Raw genomic sequence first — 19,336 nt, forward strand, 5'->3', positions numbered from 1 at the left:
AAGCTCAATCATAACAAAATTGTTCACATTCATTGTCCAGAATATGTTGCTGCAAATTTTGCATTTGAATTGAACCCAGGATCTTTAGGTGTGAGCTGAATGCACTTTACTGAGCTACAAGTCACCATATAATTTTTCTAGTGGTATACCTAGTTAATTAGTGCCTTCTTACCTTCCTCTTATCTTTTCTTATTGCCATGTCCCTAAACATTTTCAACAAAATGAATAACTTACTATTCCTTGCAGGTGACAGATGGTTTGTATCATGTTTGGGGTGTCTACACCTGACCAAGGGACTCTTCTATCGTGTTGTTCCAGCTGACCAGGACTTTGAGGCAGAGTCTGGCTACTGTGGTGTCTTCAGGTAATAAACTACACACTGTCCAGGTGATAGTGAGATTACGAAAATAGGAGTGGTACATGACACAGTTACTTGAATGTTAAGGCAGCTAGTAGCGAGGATGTTTGAAACTAAATAGTGGTAAATATTGGGATAGAATCACCCAGTTCATTAATGAAGATTATTTGCTGACCTTTTAAATATGAAAATTTACCAAGACAGAAATATGCTGTCAGTAATTGATCAAGTGATATTATTTTTTATTTAAATATCATTCTATTAATCATACAGTGAATCTGCAGCATTACATCTAAAGCTTATCATATATAGGACATCATGTTAAGTGACACAATTTTTGGTGTATGTATTGTATTTCCTTTAAGTCTCATGCTTGTAGATAGAAAGACTTTTTTTTATTACTAACCACCCCAGAGAGTTAATAACCCAGGATAATTCAGGAAACCCAAACAGTGTACAGTAGCTTATTTCCAGTGGAGTAATTTTTAGGTCCTTCCTAGAATGTGATCCATAACAAACTTCTAATTCCTAGGTTACTATTTAATGTTATGTCACATGGGTTGAAGGAGTTAGGGAACTTGCCCGTATGTTTTACCTCATCAACAGTTTCAAATTCAAACTTTTATTTCTTTTATGCAGTGCACAGATAATGTAGTTTACATGCAATAAAATATTGTTATGCACATAAAACATGATCCTGGGTCTTCTGTGCTACATGTGCTGGTGTACTGTGCTACATGTGCTGGTGTACTGTGCTACATGTGCTGGTGTACTGTGCTACATGTGCTGGTGTACTGTGCTACATGTGCTGGTGTACTGTGCTACATGTGCTGGTGTACTGTGCTACATGTGCTGATGTACTGTGCTACATGTGCTGGTGTACTGTGCTACATGTGCTGGTGTACTGTGCTACATGTGCTTGTGTACTGTGCTACATGTGCTGGTGTACTGTGCTACATGTGCTGGTGTACTGTGCTACATGTGCTGGTGTACTGTGCTACATGTGCTGGTGTACTGTGCTACATGTGCTGGTGTACTGTGCTACATGTGCTGATGTACTGTGCTACATGTGCTTGTGTACTGTGCTACATGTGCTGATGTACTGTGCTACATGTGCTGATGTACTGTGCTACATGTGCTGATGTACTGTGCTACATGTGCTGGTGTACTGTGCTACATGTGCTGATGTACTGTGCTACATGTGCTGGTGTACTGTGCTACATGTGCTGGTGTACTGTGCTACATGTGCTGATGTGCTGTGCTACATGTGCTGGTGTACTGTGCTACATGTGCTGGTGTACTGTGCTACATGTGCTGGTGTACTCTGCTACATGTGCTGATGTACTGTGCTACATGTGATGTACTGTGCTACATGTGCTGATGTACTGTGCTACATGTGCTGATGTACTGTGCTACATGTGCTGATGTACTGTGCTACATGTGCTGGTGTACTGTGCTACATGTGCTGGTGTACTGTGCTACATGTGCTGGTGTACTGTGCTACATGTGCTGGTGTACTGTGCTACATGTGCTGGTGTACTGTGCTACATGTGCTGGTGTACTGTGCTACATGTGTGTGATGAATGCTTTAGAAAACCGACAAATTGAAGAATTGAGACACTTATGCAACACATGGGAATCTTTATTGAAGAAACATTTTGCCATACAGTGGCTTCATCAGTCCAATACAAAGAAGAAATGGGTAAGGAGAGGAGAAGTTTGAGGTAATCAGTCCCTCAACCTGGAATCGATGTGGTACAAAGACTTCAACGCTTGCCCAACCTTTGGACAACGACCTACTTACACTAGTGACAGGTCCCACTGTGATCCCACCTCCTCCTGCTTCACCTCATCTGACTGCGGTATATAAGCCACCTCTCTGGCCCTATGCTGCATTTCTTACAAGAGTGATGGACTGAACACATCGATTCCAAGTTGAGGGACTAATTACCTCAAACTTCTCCTCTCCTTACCCATTTCTTCTTTGTATTGGACTGATGAAGCCACTGTGTGGCGAAACGTTTCTTCAGTAAAGATTCCCATGTGTTGCCTAAGTGTCTCAATTCTTACACAATACCTTACACAAAGAAATAAATTTTCTATTTGTTTCCCCATGTTGATAGGTTCCGTGTGTGGTGGTGTGGGGAGTGGAAGGAGGTGCTGGTAGATGACCGCCTTCCTACAGTTAATGGTAAGCTGGTGTTCGTCCACTCACAGTCCCTCACACATTTCTGGCCAGCTCTTCTCGAAAAGGCTTACGCAAAGTAAGTGTATTTGCATTTCCCATTGTTGGTGTTTTGTAATACTGTATTGTAATAATAAAACTAATAATAACAATATTAATACACCTACCATCCGACTTACGACCAAGTTCGGTTCCGAGAAACCGGTCGTAAGTCGAAATGGTCGTAAGTCGAACTTTACTACTGAATATCAACAAAACATTTTTGTAATGACTTTATTTTATTGTTTTATTTTGGTATTTCATTTTTACTTTACTTTTTATGTTGTTAGTACTGTATTTTATACTGTAAGGTTTAGGATAAACACTGTGTACAACACAAATAGTTGTTTATTTCCCAGAAATTTGGCATAAAAAACACGGTCGCAAGTCTAGTGGTCGTAAGTCGAGCAGGTCGTATGTCGGATGGTAGGTGTAATATAGTAAGAGTGAGGTAATAATAATGATCACTCACAAAATAGAAATTTATTCATTTCAACATCCAATAATTACAGTGGACCCCCGGTTAACGATTTTAATCCGTGCAAGAGGGGTAATTGTTATGCGAAATAATCGCTATGTGAATGAATTTTCCCCATAAGAAATAATGGAAATCAAATTAATCCGTGCAAGACACCCAAAAGTATGAAAAAAAAAATTTTACCACATGAAATATACATTTTCCCACACACAAAGAGAAGGATACATGCACAATAGTAGAGTAGTACATGCACAGTATATATTGTGCATGTTCTAGTCTACTAAATGAAGAATAAATGACACTTACCTTTATTGAAGATGCAGCAATGACTGATGAGACACTGTGTCCTGGGAGTGCCTTTTCCTCCTGAGTACTGTAGGTCCTGTTTGGCATTTTCTTCCAGAATAGGCCTTATCACACTGTGTATGCCACTACGATTCTTAAATCTCTCAAACCAACCTTTGCTGGCTTTAAATTCACCAATATGAGCACTAGTTCCAGGCATTTTTCCCTGTTCACCTGGGTGTTAGTCGACTTGTGTGGGTTGCATCCTGGGAGACAAGATTAAGGACCCCAGTGGAAATAAGTTAGACAGTCTTCGATGACACTGACTTTTTTGGGTTATCCTGGGTGGCAAATCCTCTGGGGTTAATTGTTTCTTGGTATTCTCAATAAGCCACACCAACAACAGTGCTACAGCAGCAGCAGCAGCTGACAGTGCAGCAGCAGCAGCAGCAGCTGTACCACCAATAGTAGCGATGGTTGATTGGGGTTTATTATACAACCTGGCCAGCTCGGAGACATGCACTCCACTTTCATACTTATCAATGATCTTTTTCTTCATCTCTATTGTAATTCTCACCCTTATTGCTGTAGGGTTGGCACTAGAAGCTTTCTTGGGGCCCATGGTCACTTATTTTCCAGAAAAAGCACCGAAAACACTGTAATAATACGAAATATTCCGATTGTATGCTTGGATGTTACCGCGGAGGCTGGCTGGTAAACAATGCCACCGGCGGAACATGTGAGCGTGGCTCAGGCCGCACATTGGACGCGTCTCGGACGAAAATCGGTAAGCGGGTTTTTAAGCGGTATGTGAGGCAAAATTTTTGCAATTAAAGTAAGCGGTATGCGAAATAATCGCTATGTGATGCCATCGTTATGCGGGGTCCACTGTATTAGATACTGTAATTTACAGTGATGAAATACGGTACATGGAAAATCTCCTGGTTATGCATTGCATTTTGGGTAAATTAAGACTACTTAAGGCAAGCTTGAAATTAAGGTTAACTTAATGCTAACTATGAATTGCATAATATTAATAAGCATCTTTTGGTAATGCATGAAAAAGCATTGTCGTATTTACTTTTTTGGTTTAGCTGTGATTAAATTGGAATAAAAAAATCTTAACTGTATTTAAAAAATTTCAGGCTCCATGGTTCATATGAAGCCCTGAAGTATGGCACTTCTTTAGATGGACTGTCCGATTTTACTGGTGGAATAGCAGAATCAGTAAGCTTGAGGGCAGACCCAACCACTTGCGGGCGACTCTTATCTAAGCTCCTCGACTTAACATCTATTGTTACTGCAGTTGTCACTGCCCACACACATTCCAAAATGCACTCAGAAAAACTGGCCAGTGGCATTGTCATGGGAATCAACTATAGAATTTACTGTATTGAGAAGGTTTGTTAACTTGATTATAATAAATTCCATTTTTATGGACTTTAATCTTTAGACCACCGCCCAAAAGATGAGTAGGGGAATTTATTAAACCTATCAAGCTAAATCTTTGAGGTTTAGCTTGATATTATAAACTATGTACATGCGATTATTTCTTAATTATACCTATGAATGTATAATGCACAAGATTCAGTGCTTTTCAAGGAATTATGTTAATTTCTTGCTATTTAGTGATGTCATGCTTTTAAACTATGTAGTGTTATGTATTCTAGTCAGTGATTTGTAAGTTGTTTATAAATTATTCATCATTCTTTATTCGTTGACCTGTCAGACAGTATCCTTATTTCATTAGAAGTATTAATATAGTACACTTAACTCACAACTATTTATCTTTAATAGCATTTCACAGAAGTTTATTAGTACACTTATGAAAGTTTATAAGGAATAACTATTTACACAGGTTGAGCGTTATAGTGGGGAGCAGGTGACCTTGGTAAGATTACGCACACCCCTTGGAACAAATGTTGAATACCTTGGGGCATGGGGTAGAGCTGCCCCAGAGTGGGATGAAGTACCACCACATGAAAAGGAGAGACTCAACCTGAAGTACACACCTGACGGAGAGTTTTGGTAAGAGCCTGTTGCTTTCTGTAAATTGCATTATAAATTGTTATTAATATATTTTAAAAAACCACCCGGGAAAGTAAAGTGTTTAATGATAAAGCAAAATTTCTTGTCTGGCATATGTGTAAGGAATTTGCTTGCTTGTAAGGAATATGTATAAGGAATGTGCAAACCTCGCCAAGACCAGGCTTTGGGAGTGTAAAAACTCTGAAACTCATCAAAGGTGGCAATTAACCTCATGCAACTTATCAAAATTCATTCTCCTAGTTACATAAAATCTTCGAATATTTTTTTTCCTCGTGCAGGATGGCCTATAGTGACTTTGTACGGACATTTTCCCAGTTGGAAGTAATTCATTTAGATGGAGAAACCTCAAGAGATGAACCATCTCTCAGGCATAAAACTCCTTGGACCTCACGGGTATATCAAGGAGCATGGCAGAGAGGTGTTACAGCTGGTGGTTGCAGGAACAACCCAGGTGAGAGAGAAATACACTATACCTGTATACTTAGCTTTATTTAGATTTCTTACTATAGTGTGACTTATTGAGTAAAATATAGATACATTAATTTGTTAATTAAATCATGTTGATTGACTCTGATTGGATGTAGTACAGCTTTAATGGCTAAATATTAATATTATAAATTGTCAGACTTACTTGTTAAGATTTAGAAACAAATTTGGAGACAAATACAATCATCCCCCGTTGATTATTTTGATTGGTTCCATGGCTCGTTTGCTAGCACACTCAGCTCACACACTAAGGTCCGTGGGTCGATCTTTGGTACGGGTGGAAACCTTAGGATGTGGATGTGTTTACCTGGAGAGAGTTCTGGGGGTCAACGCCCCCGCGGCCCGGTCTGTGACCAGGCCTCATGGTGGATCAGGGCCTGATCAACCAGGCTGTTACTGCTGGCTGCACGCAATCACAGCCCAGCTGGTCAGGTACCTATCAGTAAAATAGATACCTGGGTGTTAGTCGACTGGTATGGGTAGCATCCTGGGGACAAAATTGACCTAATTTGCCCGAAGTGTTCACCATAACAAGAAGCTTTTTATATAGTAGTAGTATGTCATTGATGTCAGCTAGGCCTGTATACCTTATACATGTACTTGTAGAAATAAAGATTATTATTATTATTATTATTATTATTATTTTTCAACAAACAAGCCATATCCCACTGAGTCAGGGTGACCTAAAAGAAAAAATAAAAGTTTCTCTTTTTAAAATTAGTAACATATACAGGAGAAAGGGTTACTAGCTCCTTGCTCCCGGCATTTTAGTCATCTCATACAACACGCAGGAAGAATTCTGTTATTATTATTATTATTATTATTATTAGCTAGACTTGAGTCCTTGAAATGGGAAGCACAATGCCTTCACCAAATCCACCATCCAGTCATTCCTGGAGTGGAACCACAGTCGAGGGCTCTGGTGGCCTGGTGGTTAACGCTCTCGCTTCACACGGTGAGGGCCTGGGTTCGATTCCCAGCCAGAGTAGAAACATTGGACGTGTTTCTTTCCACCTGTTGTCTATGTTCCCCATCAGTAAAATGGGTACCTGGGTGTTAGTCGACTGGTGTGGGTCGCATCCTGGGACACTGACCTAAGGAGGCCTGGTCACAGACCGGGCCACGGGGGCGTTGACCCCTGGAACTCTCTCCAGATAAACTCCAGATAAACACTCCAAACCAACAGATACAGATACTAATGCCGGAAAAAAAATCCTCCCCCACAGTACCAACAATACCACCAGTCCGATGACATTCTTCTTTGCAAATATACAGGGTCTAAAGCCAGCAACAAACAACAAAATACCTTTCATCCGTGGACTGCTTGCAGAGGCAAAGGCAATGTTCGCGGCTTTCACTGAGACCCACATAAAGGATCACTTGGACAACGAAATATGGATCCCAGGTTACAACCTATACAGATGTGACAGAGTGAACAGGCAAAAGGGGGGGGGAGTTGGCCTGTACATTGCAGAGTCACTTGTTTGCACAGAACTGCTAAATGCCTCAAATGATGTAGTGGAAGTTTTAGCAGCAAAGGTCGAGAACCAAAACCTAGTCATTGTGGTAGTCTACAAGCCTCCAGATGCAACATCCCAGCAATTCCAGGAACAGCTGTTAAAAATTGACCACTGTCTGGAAAATCTTCCAGCTCCTGCACCCAACATCTTGCTCCTGGGGGATTTCAACTTAAGGCACCTAAAATGGAGGAATATAGCAAATAATATTGTTGCATTAATAACACCAGGAGGCAGCTCTGATGAAAACTCACACTCACACGAGCTTTTAAATCTCTGCACAAAATTCAATTTAAACCAGCAAATAATAGAGCCTACTAGACTGGAGAATACACTAGACCTCATCTTCACTAACAATGATGATCTGATAAGAAATGTCACCATATCAAAAACAATATACTCAGATCACAACATAATTGAGGTTCAGACATGTATGCGTGGAGCCCCAGACCGACATAATGAGACTAGTCACGAGGGAGCATTCACCAAATTCAACTTCAATAACAAAAACATAAAGTGGGACCAAGTAAACCAAGTCCTAACCGATATAAGCTGGGAAGATATACTAAGCAACACAGACCCCAACATATGCTTAGAACAGATTAACTTGGTGGCACTCGATGTATGCAAGATAAGATAAGATAAGATTTCGTTCGGATTTTTAACCCCGGAGGGTTAGCCACCCAGGATAACCCAAGAAAGTCAGTGCGTCATCGAGGACTGTCTAACTTATTTCCATTGGGGTCCTTAATCTTGTCCCCCAGGATGCGACCCACACCAGTCGACTAACACCCAGGTACCTATTTGCTGCTAGGTGAACAGGACAACAGGTGTAAGGAAACGTGTCGAAATGTTTCCACCCGCCGGGAATCGAACCCGGGCCCTCCGTGTGTGAAGCGGGAGCTTTAGCCACCAGGCCACCGGGCCACCTCCACCAGGCCACTGGGCCACAAGGCTTATTCCTCTAAGAAAAAGGAGGAGTAGATGTAAAATAGAAAGAGACAGGCGCTCCCTTTACAGGCGACGGAAAAGAATAACAGAGCGGCTAAAAGAGGTCAATATATCTGAAATGCGTAGAGAGACACTGGTCAGAGAAATAGCAAGCATCGAACTCGAGCTAAAGGAATCTTATAGGAGTCAGGAATCGCGGGAAGAACTAAAAGCCATAAATGAAATCGAAAGAAACCCAAAGTATTTCTTCTCCTATTCCAAATCAAAGTCGAGAACAACATCCAGTATTGGGCCCCTACTTAAACAAGATGGGTCCTACACAGATGACAGCAAGGAAATGAGTGAGCTACTCAAGTCCCAATATGACTCAGTTTTTAGCAAGCCACTAACCAGACTGAGAGTCGAAGATCAAAATGAATTTTTTATGAGAGAGCCACAAAATTTGGTTAACACAAGCCTATCTGATGTTATCCTGACGCCAAATGACTTCGAACAGGCGATAAATGACATGCCCATGCACTCTGCCCCAGGGCCAGACTCATGGAACTCCGTGTTCATCAAGAACTGCAAGAAGCCCCTATCACGAGCCTTTTCCATCCTATGGAGAGGGAGCATGGACACGGGGGTCGTCCCACAGTTACTAAAAACAACAGACATAGCCCCACTCCACAAAGGGGGCAGTAAAGCAACAGCAAAGAACTACAGACCGATAGCACTAACATCCCATATCATAAAAATCTTTGAAAGGGTCCTAAGAAGCAAGATCACCACCCATCTAGAAACCCATCAGTTACACAACCCAGGGCAACATGGGTTTAGAACAGGTCGCTCCTGTCTGTCTCAACTATTGGATCACTACGACAAGGTCCTAAATGCACTAGAAGATAAAAAGAATGCAGATGTAATATATATACAGACTTTGCAAAAGCCTTCGGCAAGTGTGACGATGGCGTAATAGCGCACAAAATGCGTGCTAAAGGAATAACAGGAAAAGTCTGTCGATAGATCTATAATTTCCTCACTAACAGGACACAGAGAGTAGTCATCAACAGAGTAAAGTTCGAGGCAGCTAAGGTGAAAAGCTCTGTTCCACAAGGCACAGTACTCGCTCCCATCTTGTTCCTCATCCTCATATCCGACATAGACAAGGATGTCAGCCACAGCACCGTGTCTTCCTTTGCAGATGACACCCGAATCTGCATGACAGTGTCTTCCATTGCAGACACTGCAAGGCTCCAGGCGGACATCAACCGAATCTTTCAGTGGGCTGCAGAAAACAATATGAAGTTCAACGATGAGAAATTTCAATTACTCAGATATGGTAAACATGAGGAAATTAAATCTTCATCAGAGTACAAAACAAATTCTGGCCACAAAATAGAGCGAAACACCAACGTCAAAGACCTGGGAGTGATCATGTCGGAGGATCTCACCTTCAAGGACCATAACATTGTATCAATCACATCTGCTAGAAAAATGACAAGATGGATAATGAGAACCTTCCAAACTAGGGAGGCCAAGCCCATGATGACACTCTTCAGGTCACTTGTTCTATCTAGGCTGGAATATTGCTGCACACTAACAGCACCTTTCAAGGCAGGTGAAATTGCTGACCTAGAAAATGTACAGAGAACCTTCACGGCACGCATAACGGAGATAAAACACCTCAATTACTGGGAGCGCTTGAGGTTCCTAAACCTGTATTCCCTGGAACGCAGGCAGGAGAGATACATGATTATATACACCTGGAAAATCCTAGAGGGACTAGTACCGAACTTGCACACGAAAATCACTCACTACGAAAGCAAAAGACTTGGCAGACGATGCAACATCCCCCCAATGAAAAGCAGGGGTGTCACTAGCACGTTAAGAGACCATACAATAAGTGTTAGGGGCCCAAGACTGTTCAACTGCCTCCCAGCATACATAAGGGGGATTACCAACAGGCCCCTGGCAGTCTTCAAGCTGGCACTGGACAAGCACCTAAAGTCGGTTCCTGACCAGCCGGGCTGTGGCTCGTATGTTGGTTTGCGTGCAGCCAGCAGCAACAGCCTGGTTTATGAGGCTCTGATCCACCAGGAGGCCTGGTCACAGACCGGGCTGCGGGGGCGTTGACCCCCGGAACTCTCTCCAGGTAAACTCCAGGTAAACTTTAGAGGAAGGGTTTGGGATATTGGCAGTTTGGAGGAATGTCTAAGCTGTCGTATCTGAGCGCCTCTGCAAAGACAGTGATTATGTATGAGTGATGGTGAAAGTGTTGAATGATGATGAAAGTATTTTCTTTTGGGGGGATTTTCTTTCTTTTTGGGTCACCTTGCCTCGGTGGGAGACGGCCGACTTGTTGAGAAATTTACTGTATATATACGTATATATTGATTTAACGATTTTTTTTATAATTAACACACTGGCCATTTCCCACCAAGTTATTGTGGCCACAAAAAAAGAAGAAACACTTTTACTGTCACTTGCTCCATCATTGTCTTACCAAAAGGGCACCAATACTGCTGTTCAAAATTGCTAATATTCCCACCCCTCCTTAGAGTGCAGGAACTCTACTTCTCATCTTTAGGACTTAAGTCCGGCTAACCGGTTTCCCTGAATCCTTTCATTAATGTTACTTTGCTACCATTCCAATAACACGTCAAGGCCCAAAAACCACTTGCCTCCACTCCTATCTAACATGCTTACACACGCCTGCTGGATGGCAAGTTGTATATTGACATAATTTCACGTCATTACTATTCACATAATTTGATTTGGACATTTGTTTTCTCACTCTTATAAAGTGTGACTAAAAGGATCTTTAGAGAGCATTGATATTTTGATTTAAGCTGTAATATACAATCTAAGTGATACACAAATAACCCGCACATAGAAGAGAGGAGCTTACGGCGATGTTTCGGTCCGACTTGGACCATTTACAAAGTCACACTAACAAAAAGGAGAGCAGGATGGGTATACATGTATATAGGCAGGAGGTGGTGGTAGTAGTAGTAGTAGTGGAGATGGAAGGAAGTAGTAATGGGGAGGTAGTAAGAGTAAGAGGGGCCAGACAAATGCTAAGAAAGAGGAGCACTGCAAGGGAGCTAGGTGCCCACAGAGGGTAAGAGCAAGAACACCGAGGGGGGTTAAAACAGATAAATAAAGAAGGAACAAATACACAGGGCAGAAGAAAGACAACCCAGAGGAGAAAAAGGAAAGAGGAAAGGGGAAGAGGGAGAAGAAGAAAAAAGGAGAAGGAATCAGGTTAAGTCACGAGTATTCTGAAGTTTGGAGCATTTTACAATGCAGTGGGAGAGGAAGGCATCTACAGAGATGAAGCCGGAACTAAGATTCATGAATCTTAGTCCTCGGCTACTACTTAGTCTCCACTACTACTTTCTTCCACCTCCACTAATACTACTACTACCACCTCCTGCCTATATATACCCATCCTGCTTTCCTTTTCATTAGTGTGATTTTGTAAATAGTCCAAGTCGTACCGAAACGTCGTCGTAAGCTCCTCTCTTCTATGTGCGGGTTATTTGTGTATCGTTCCAGTCACAGTATTGTGCCTTTTTTTGTTATTTGTTACAGTCTAAGTGATAAGTGTGCTTGCTCTGCAAATGCTAGAGTCCCACTAGCCACCCCATCCAACTAGCTAGCCTTTCCCTAATCCCCCAAAGAAAAAGATCCTGGTACCACCCCTGACTGTACTGTATATCTTAATATAACAAAAGTAATTTAATAGCATGTTTGCTAATAAGTTGTTTAGATCATGCATACTGATGTAATGGCATCAATAGTCAAAGGGAGTTTAGTGTAAGTTGCGTGGGTTAGAATTCAACAGAATCATCTCCCTCTTTAACAAAAAACTGGAGGAAGCTCCAAGGTGTCTACAGCTGAATAACTCTTAGAAGAGCATGGAAAGACATCTGCTTCATCTGATGGAGGGCTGTTTTGTGGGGGAGTACCTGACTTGTACAGAGCTTTACCAATGATTTTGAAATGAAAAATTATATATGATTGTCAAGCTCATATTTTTTTCCCCTACACTCTATAGCTCCCTGTAGCTGAAAAGATTGTTTTCAACATACTCAGACTAAATGGTTGTGTAATCAGTGTGGATCATGTTTTTGTAAGACACCTGTAAATGTGTAACTAAGTCTATAGTTATCTTTACAGAAAGTGATTCAGACTAATAACAGAACTGCTACTGTACTTTCTGAAGTATTGAGAATGGCCTTTCCAGTTATGAGTAGTTGTAGACTGATTGTGAAGTATGGTCTCTGGTTATTACAGTGGGAAGGAGGTTGGAGGCAGTGTTTAGTTTGAATATTATGCAGAGAATAAATACTGATGTAATTCACAGGGCCAGAAGACGGATTGCCATGATTTCTTTACATGAAAATTGGAGCAATGCATGTCAAGAGGGTATATAAATCTGGAGTGGATGAAAGTGTAAAGGGTGTCTGAGGAAAGGTCAAGAGAAAACAATGAAAGTATTATTAAGAAATGGGGGTATGAGCATGCAGCAGGCATTTATAAGCACTGAGCATGTTAGATTGGAGTAAAGGTGAGTAGTTTTTGGAATTGGAAGTGTTTTTGGAATGAGCATGGCTAACACATGGAGATCAATAAATTAGCTGGGTTTGAGTTTTGGTGGTGTTGCAATTCAATGGGTCATCATTGATAATGGCTGTATCCTTCTGGAAAGGTGGCTACGTAGCAAGTAATGATGAATTTGTTTATTCTTTACACTGCTTTGAATTTTTAATATATGCACTTCTCTTCAACAGATACCTTCCACATTAACCCACAGCTCCACCTGATCCTGAGTGACATGGAGGAGGTGGTTATCTCCCTCAACCAACATTCAGTTATGGAACCTAAGGTAATTGTGGCTATAGCTTAAACCTAATAAGAGATGTCTTTGCCTTTCACCTATCAATACTACTAGGTGAAACAAATGCTAAAAATGTTTCAGCAAATCTTATTTGGTGTGCTATAATCTTTAATGTTTGTGTGATTTTAGAGGAAATGGGTAGCTGAATCCCTTGAATAAGTTATACACATTTCCTGCATATTGACTCGCATATGAAAATTGTAAACGTAATACATTGTACCCATAATTTGATGCTGTGCTAGTGTGAATTAAGAAATTTACTGCAATTTTTCGTGTAATATTTTGTCAATGTCTTCTATTACAGGTGATTGGTTTCACAGCCTATCCTCTCTCCAAAAGTGGACTTGACTCTATTAGTAAAGCTTTCTTCAAAAAAAATAAATCCCTCATCAACTCTCAGTATACAAACAGCAGACAAGTGAGTGTTTATTTGCCCCCTTGTTAGAAGTCTGTTCATTGCTTATTTACAAACAGTTTTACATGGTTAAGAATCCCCATCAAGGAAATGTACAGTGGTACCCTGAGTATCGAACTGCTCCCAACTTGACCAATTATGTAAGTATATTATTGTAAGTGCTTTTGTAAGTGTATTTTTCGGGGTCTGAAACAGACTAATCTAATTTACATTGTTCCTTATAGGAACAAATTCGTTCAGTAACGGCACTCGAACAGCCTTCTGGAACAAAAAAAAGTTTGAAACTCGGGGTACCACTGTATTTCAGTATCTAGTATTACCAGGTAATTGGAACTAATTCTTATTTTTTTTTTCCAACACGCTGGCCATCTCCCGCCAAGGCAGGGTGACCCGAAAAAGAAATAATGGAAATTTTTCTTCTTTTTGCATCTAGTAATTTATACAGGAAAAGGAGTTACTAGCCCCATGCTCTTGGCATTTTAGTCGTCTCTGATGGAGGAAGGATTATTATTATTATTAAAAATAAGCGCTAAACTATATGGGTCATACAATTACTTGAGCTTAGAGAAAGCTCTTATCTTGATTTAACTCTTCCAAATATTATAAACTATATACAGTTATTTCATAATTAATATCTGTGGATATATAATGCTCAAGATTCAGTGCTTTTTAGCAACTTCTTCCTTTTAAACTATCTAATGTATCCAGCAAGTGTTTCTAATAACCATAGTAGTAATGTATATTTTTTTGAAAATGACATTAGTGAGACTGCAATCTGGTCATTCTAAGTCTAAATTAATTTTGAATGGTCAGTGTGAAATACAAATTTTGAATTGAACTACTGTTGTATTATAATCCTGTACCCATGATATATAAGTCTAATAGATCTGCTCTTCACAGTTTTTCAGAAAGACATATAGTGGAACCTCAGTACTCAAACAGCTCCCTACTCAAACAATTCGATATTCAAACACTTTGTTCGGTAAACAAATCGCTCAGTAGTCGACAGTTTGCTCTGCACTCAACCAAACAAACACAACCTGCCAGAACTTTGCTGTAAACTATTTCATGTTTCTTTGCAGTTTTTTGTACTTTTTTATATTATTTGTTTAAATAAGTCACCATGGGGCTAAGAGAGTTAGTGATAACAGCCATACAAAAAGAAAATTGATTGGGAAAAATTCGTTCGGTACTCAGACAGATCAGTACTCGAACAGTCTTCTGGACTGAATTAAGTTTGAGTGCGAAGATTCCACTACCTGTTTCACTTTTCCTTGTGATAACAAGCATAAGCTTACATAACTATTAACATTAACTCTTATAATTTTTATAATCAATGTCTCATTGGTGTTAAGGGGTATCATTGGTGTGTTAATGGAACTTTTTTATGTCTAGGTTAGTGAAAGAGTACAGTTGGAGCAGGGAGGATACATCTTGCTGCCCACTACCTTTGAGCCAGGCCAGGAATCATCCTTCACGCTAAGAGTCTTCTCGTCGAAACCCCTTAAACTTAAGTAAGTACCAGTTGAAGTACTGTACTGAATAACGTTTTAAATCTTACTATTGCAAATTTGTGGATAATTAGACCCATTATATTGGATGAATGTCATTTTGAATAATTGTAGATCTTTCATTTAACGCACCGGTTGTATCCCACCGAGAGGTGTGTATATACATGCTTGTACATGTATGTGTAGTGTGACCTAAGTGTAAGTAGAAGTAGCAAGACATACCTGAAGCCTTGCATGTTTGAGACAGAAAAAAAGACACCAGCAATCCTACCATCATGTAAAACAATTACAGGTGTCTGTTTTACACTCACTTGGCAGGACAGTAGTTCCTCCCTGGGCAGTTGCTGTCTACCAACCTACTTCCTAAGAATAATTGTAGATCTAAGAATAATAATAATATTTTGTTTCAGTATGATACAATGTTTAGAAAGAACAAAAAGGCACAATACCATGACTAGAACAACACGCAGATAACCCACACATAGGAGAGAGGAGCGTATGATGACGTTTTGGTCCTACTTGGGCCATTTACAGAGTCACACTGACTTTGTAAATGGTCCAAGCCATACCAAAACATCTCTAAAGGGTTATAACCAACAAAATTGGGAATTACGAGGGCAAACAAGCGTATTAACTCGTTATTTAATCCATTTATCATATTCAATTATTGTAAGGATTACAGGTTGGATTATGATTACAGGTAATAAACAATAAATTTGGGAATTACAAAGGGGCAGACAAGCATATTAATATATTATTGCACATTATGCATTTTATGTGATGATATGGGGAAAAGGGATAATTGGAAGATTTTGTTGATATGGAATATTGAAACCAGTGAGGAAATAGAAAAACAGTGGTTGTAAGCAAGTGAAAAATTTTGCATAATTTTATAAGTGGATACTCTGGGTAGTTTTAAAATAGGTTACACATACATGAGTGAGAATAGTTAAGTATGAATAGGATCAGCTTAGCCTGTCCAGGAATTTGTCTGCAATGCTCTTCAGTTATGTTCTTATGAATGCCAATTTAGACTATTGTAGCACATTTATTATAAATAAAATTTATGCTGTACTTTCAGTCCAAAATAATGAGGGAATTGTTAATAAAAGTTAATCATAAATTTTATTAGACTGGTAGACACATCACCATCATTGGGGGGAGCCGTATAGTGAGTTTTGGTCATAATTTGAAATGTCCGTATTAGCGGAACGCCGTAAAGCGGAACGCCGTAAAGCGGGGCCCTCCTGTATATAAAATTTATGCTGTAAGCCAGCTCTTCTCAAGGCTCGAGGATCAGTGGATGGCAAGAGCTTGCAGCAGTATGAAGCTGTCTTCCTTCAGGTTGCTGATGAACATCGCACTGTCAATGCATTTGAATTGCATGAACTTCTTGAAGCCTGTTTACCAAATGGTAAGTTAGTTACCTTGCTTCCAAATATAGTCCTTGATCAGGGAAGTCATTCTCTCAAATTTCACATTTGATGGTCTTGATACAAAGAAACCTAGTTAAAAAAAAAAAAATTTAGGCTGAGCAAGGTATTTTGAGACTGATTGTTTCAGTCTGTATATTATCACTAAATCAAATTAAATACATATCATTGCTTATGAATCACTGATTTAAAGTTTTCTTTGGAATTCCAGGAATTGAAAAACAAAGCTTCTATACATATTACGTGTAAATATAACCCATTACAGAAATACTGTAATTACTAAAGAAAAAGTGAATCCTGTACTTCATATTTTAATTTAAACATAAGAATAATTTAATATTTCTGTTTATTCCCTAAAGAATTAATTTTCTTGCTTACAGACTATATAAAAAGCTGTGCCAGTTTAGACATCTGTCGGCAAGTAATACTTGCTCTGGATGTATCCTTTTATGTTACTTATACATACTGTAATTTGATTATTTAAGTGTTAGCACATAAATTTATCAATCACTTTCAGCATGCATTATTTCTTCTGAGTAAATGTGAAACTCCAAATAAGTAAATTATACCTAGACTACATTCACAGCAGTTAGTACTTTTCGTATATTGAATTTGATATTTGCACATTAAAAGTACAGTCCCCCCCACCCCCAAATTCCCAGAAAGGAGGGGTGTGGGTTGTTTTCCCTGGTCCCTTGAACCTAGATTTGCAAAATAATACTATTTTTTTTTTTCAACAAACTGGCCACATCCCACGGAAGCAAGGTGACCTAACAAGAAAAATGAAAGTTTCTCTTTAAATTTAGTATGGTATGCAGGAGAAGGGGTTACTGACCCCTTGCTCTTGGCATTATAATACAATATTATGATGGTATAATAAAATTTGTTTCAGACTTGGGTTCATTTTTATTTCAGAGAATGACAGAAACCATCTCTTTAAATTACTCTACTGTGATTAACATTGACATTGATAAGTTTGACTGTCCAGAATAAAGAGACATTTGGGCATGGAAAAACTGTTTAGCACATTTTACACAAAATCCTGCTCTTGGTTTTCAGTTTAGGGGATATGAACCATAGTCACCAAGGTAATGAATAAATTTTTGTTACTGTGTTCATAAGATGCACACTATAAAAATTTTTGGCAGTTTGTAAAACCCTTACTATAGTACTGTATACTATTACAAAACATTTATTTGACAGATGTGAAATTTGTTACTTGTGCATTAGCAACTTTTTAGTGTGCAAATTTACACAAACTAAGATTTGTTTGGCCCCATCAAGATTTGTTAGGTTTTACATGGTCAGCTTTAATTAATATTATCTCAGTAACCAATAGGACTGTTTTTTAATTCTGCTGAGTGTTCCTGATATACATATATTATGTCCTTATACTCAAGCAACCATTAACTTTAGTAATTTGACAATATATAGGTAAATTTGCTAAACAGAAGGCTCCCTAATTTAGATGTAAGAACATGGTGAGCACATAAAATGTAACATGTGTATCGTCTATAAGATAAGATAAGATTTCGTTCAGATTTTTAACCCCAGGGGGTTAGCCACCCAGGATAACCCAAGAAAGTCAGTGCGTCATCGAGGACTGTCTAACTTATTTCCATTGGGGTCCTTAATCTTGTCCCCCAGGATGCGACCCACACCAGTCGACTAACACCCAGGTACCTATTTGCTGCTAGGTGAACAGGACAACAGATGTAAGGAAACGTGTCGAAATGTTTCCACCCGCCGGGAATCGAACCCGGGCCCTCCATGTGTGAAGCGGGAGCTTTAGCCACCAGGCCACATTTAAGCACAAAAATGTTAATGTCTTTATCTCAATATTCATGCAAGCAGTATATTTGAAGAACTGTATGTATATTTCCTTGATCTGTGGCTTACATAGTAGTGCTGGGATTATGAAATAATCATATTTAGATACAGCAAGTACAGTACTCTCCCTAAATTTGAATATCTCTCAAACTTATCACTACTATATTTAACACTTTCATATACAGTGGTGCCTCGGGATACGAACAGCTCAAAACTCGAACAGTTATGTAAGTGCATTTATGTAAGTGCTTTTGTAAGCGTATTTTTTGGGGTCTGAAATGGATTAATCTAATTTACATTATTCCTCATGGGAACAAATTCGTTCAGTATCGGCACTCAAACAGCCTTCTGGAACGAATTAATTTCGTATCTTGAGGTATCACTGTATTAAGAACAAACATAAGAAAGAAGGAACACTGCGACAGGCCTACTGACCCATGCAGAGCAGGTCCATGTGTCCCCCCGGATTAGCCCAATGACTCCCCCCCAACCCTTCGGATTAGCCCAATGACTCCCCCCCCAGCCCCTCGGATTAGCCCAATGACTCCCCCCCCCCCAACCCTTCGGATTAGCCCAATGACCCACCCAATCTTGTCACCCCCACTCAATGATGGAGCACAGCACCAGACCCAGCAGCACAAGCTAGTCAGGTCCAACTCCCACCCACACCCACTCATGTATTTATCTAACCCATTTTTAAAACTACATAATGTTTTAGTCTGAATAACTGTACTCAGGAGTTTGTTCCACTCATCCACGACTCTGTTACCAAACCTGTGCTTTCCCATATCTTTCCTGAATCTGAATTTTTCCAACTTGAAACCATTGCTGCGAGTCCTGTCTTGGCTGGAAATTTTCAGCACGCTATTTACATCCCCTTTATTTATTCCTGTTTTCCATTTATACACCTCGAT

General features: G+C 39.7%; 1 protein-coding gene across 1 annotated transcript in view; it reads left to right on the forward strand.

Moving 5' to 3' along the window:
• Positions 1-19,336, forward strand: part of CalpC (calpain C) — a 105,735-nt gene that overhangs the window by 65,844 nt on the left and 20,555 nt on the right. Inside the window, exons 5-15 of the mRNA XM_070083869.1 lie at positions 247-364; positions 2,482-2,622; positions 4,491-4,746; positions 5,204-5,373; positions 5,673-5,845; positions 13,127-13,221; positions 13,538-13,651; positions 15,044-15,162; positions 16,292-16,322; positions 16,432-16,573; positions 16,973-17,031. Of these exons, the coding sequence (XP_069939970.1) occupies positions 247-364; positions 2,482-2,622; positions 4,491-4,746; positions 5,204-5,373; positions 5,673-5,845; positions 13,127-13,221; positions 13,538-13,651; positions 15,044-15,162; positions 16,292-16,322; positions 16,432-16,573; positions 16,973-17,031 (1,418 nt within the window). The remainder of the gene's footprint in view (positions 1-246; positions 365-2,481; positions 2,623-4,490; positions 4,747-5,203; positions 5,374-5,672; positions 5,846-13,126; positions 13,222-13,537; positions 13,652-15,043; positions 15,163-16,291; positions 16,323-16,431; positions 16,574-16,972; positions 17,032-19,336) is intronic.

The sequence above is a fragment of the Cherax quadricarinatus genome, chromosome 11, assembly GCF_038502225.1.
Source record: "Cherax quadricarinatus isolate ZL_2023a chromosome 11, ASM3850222v1, whole genome shotgun sequence".
Lineage (NCBI taxonomy): Eukaryota > Metazoa > Arthropoda > Malacostraca > Decapoda > Parastacidae > Cherax > Cherax quadricarinatus.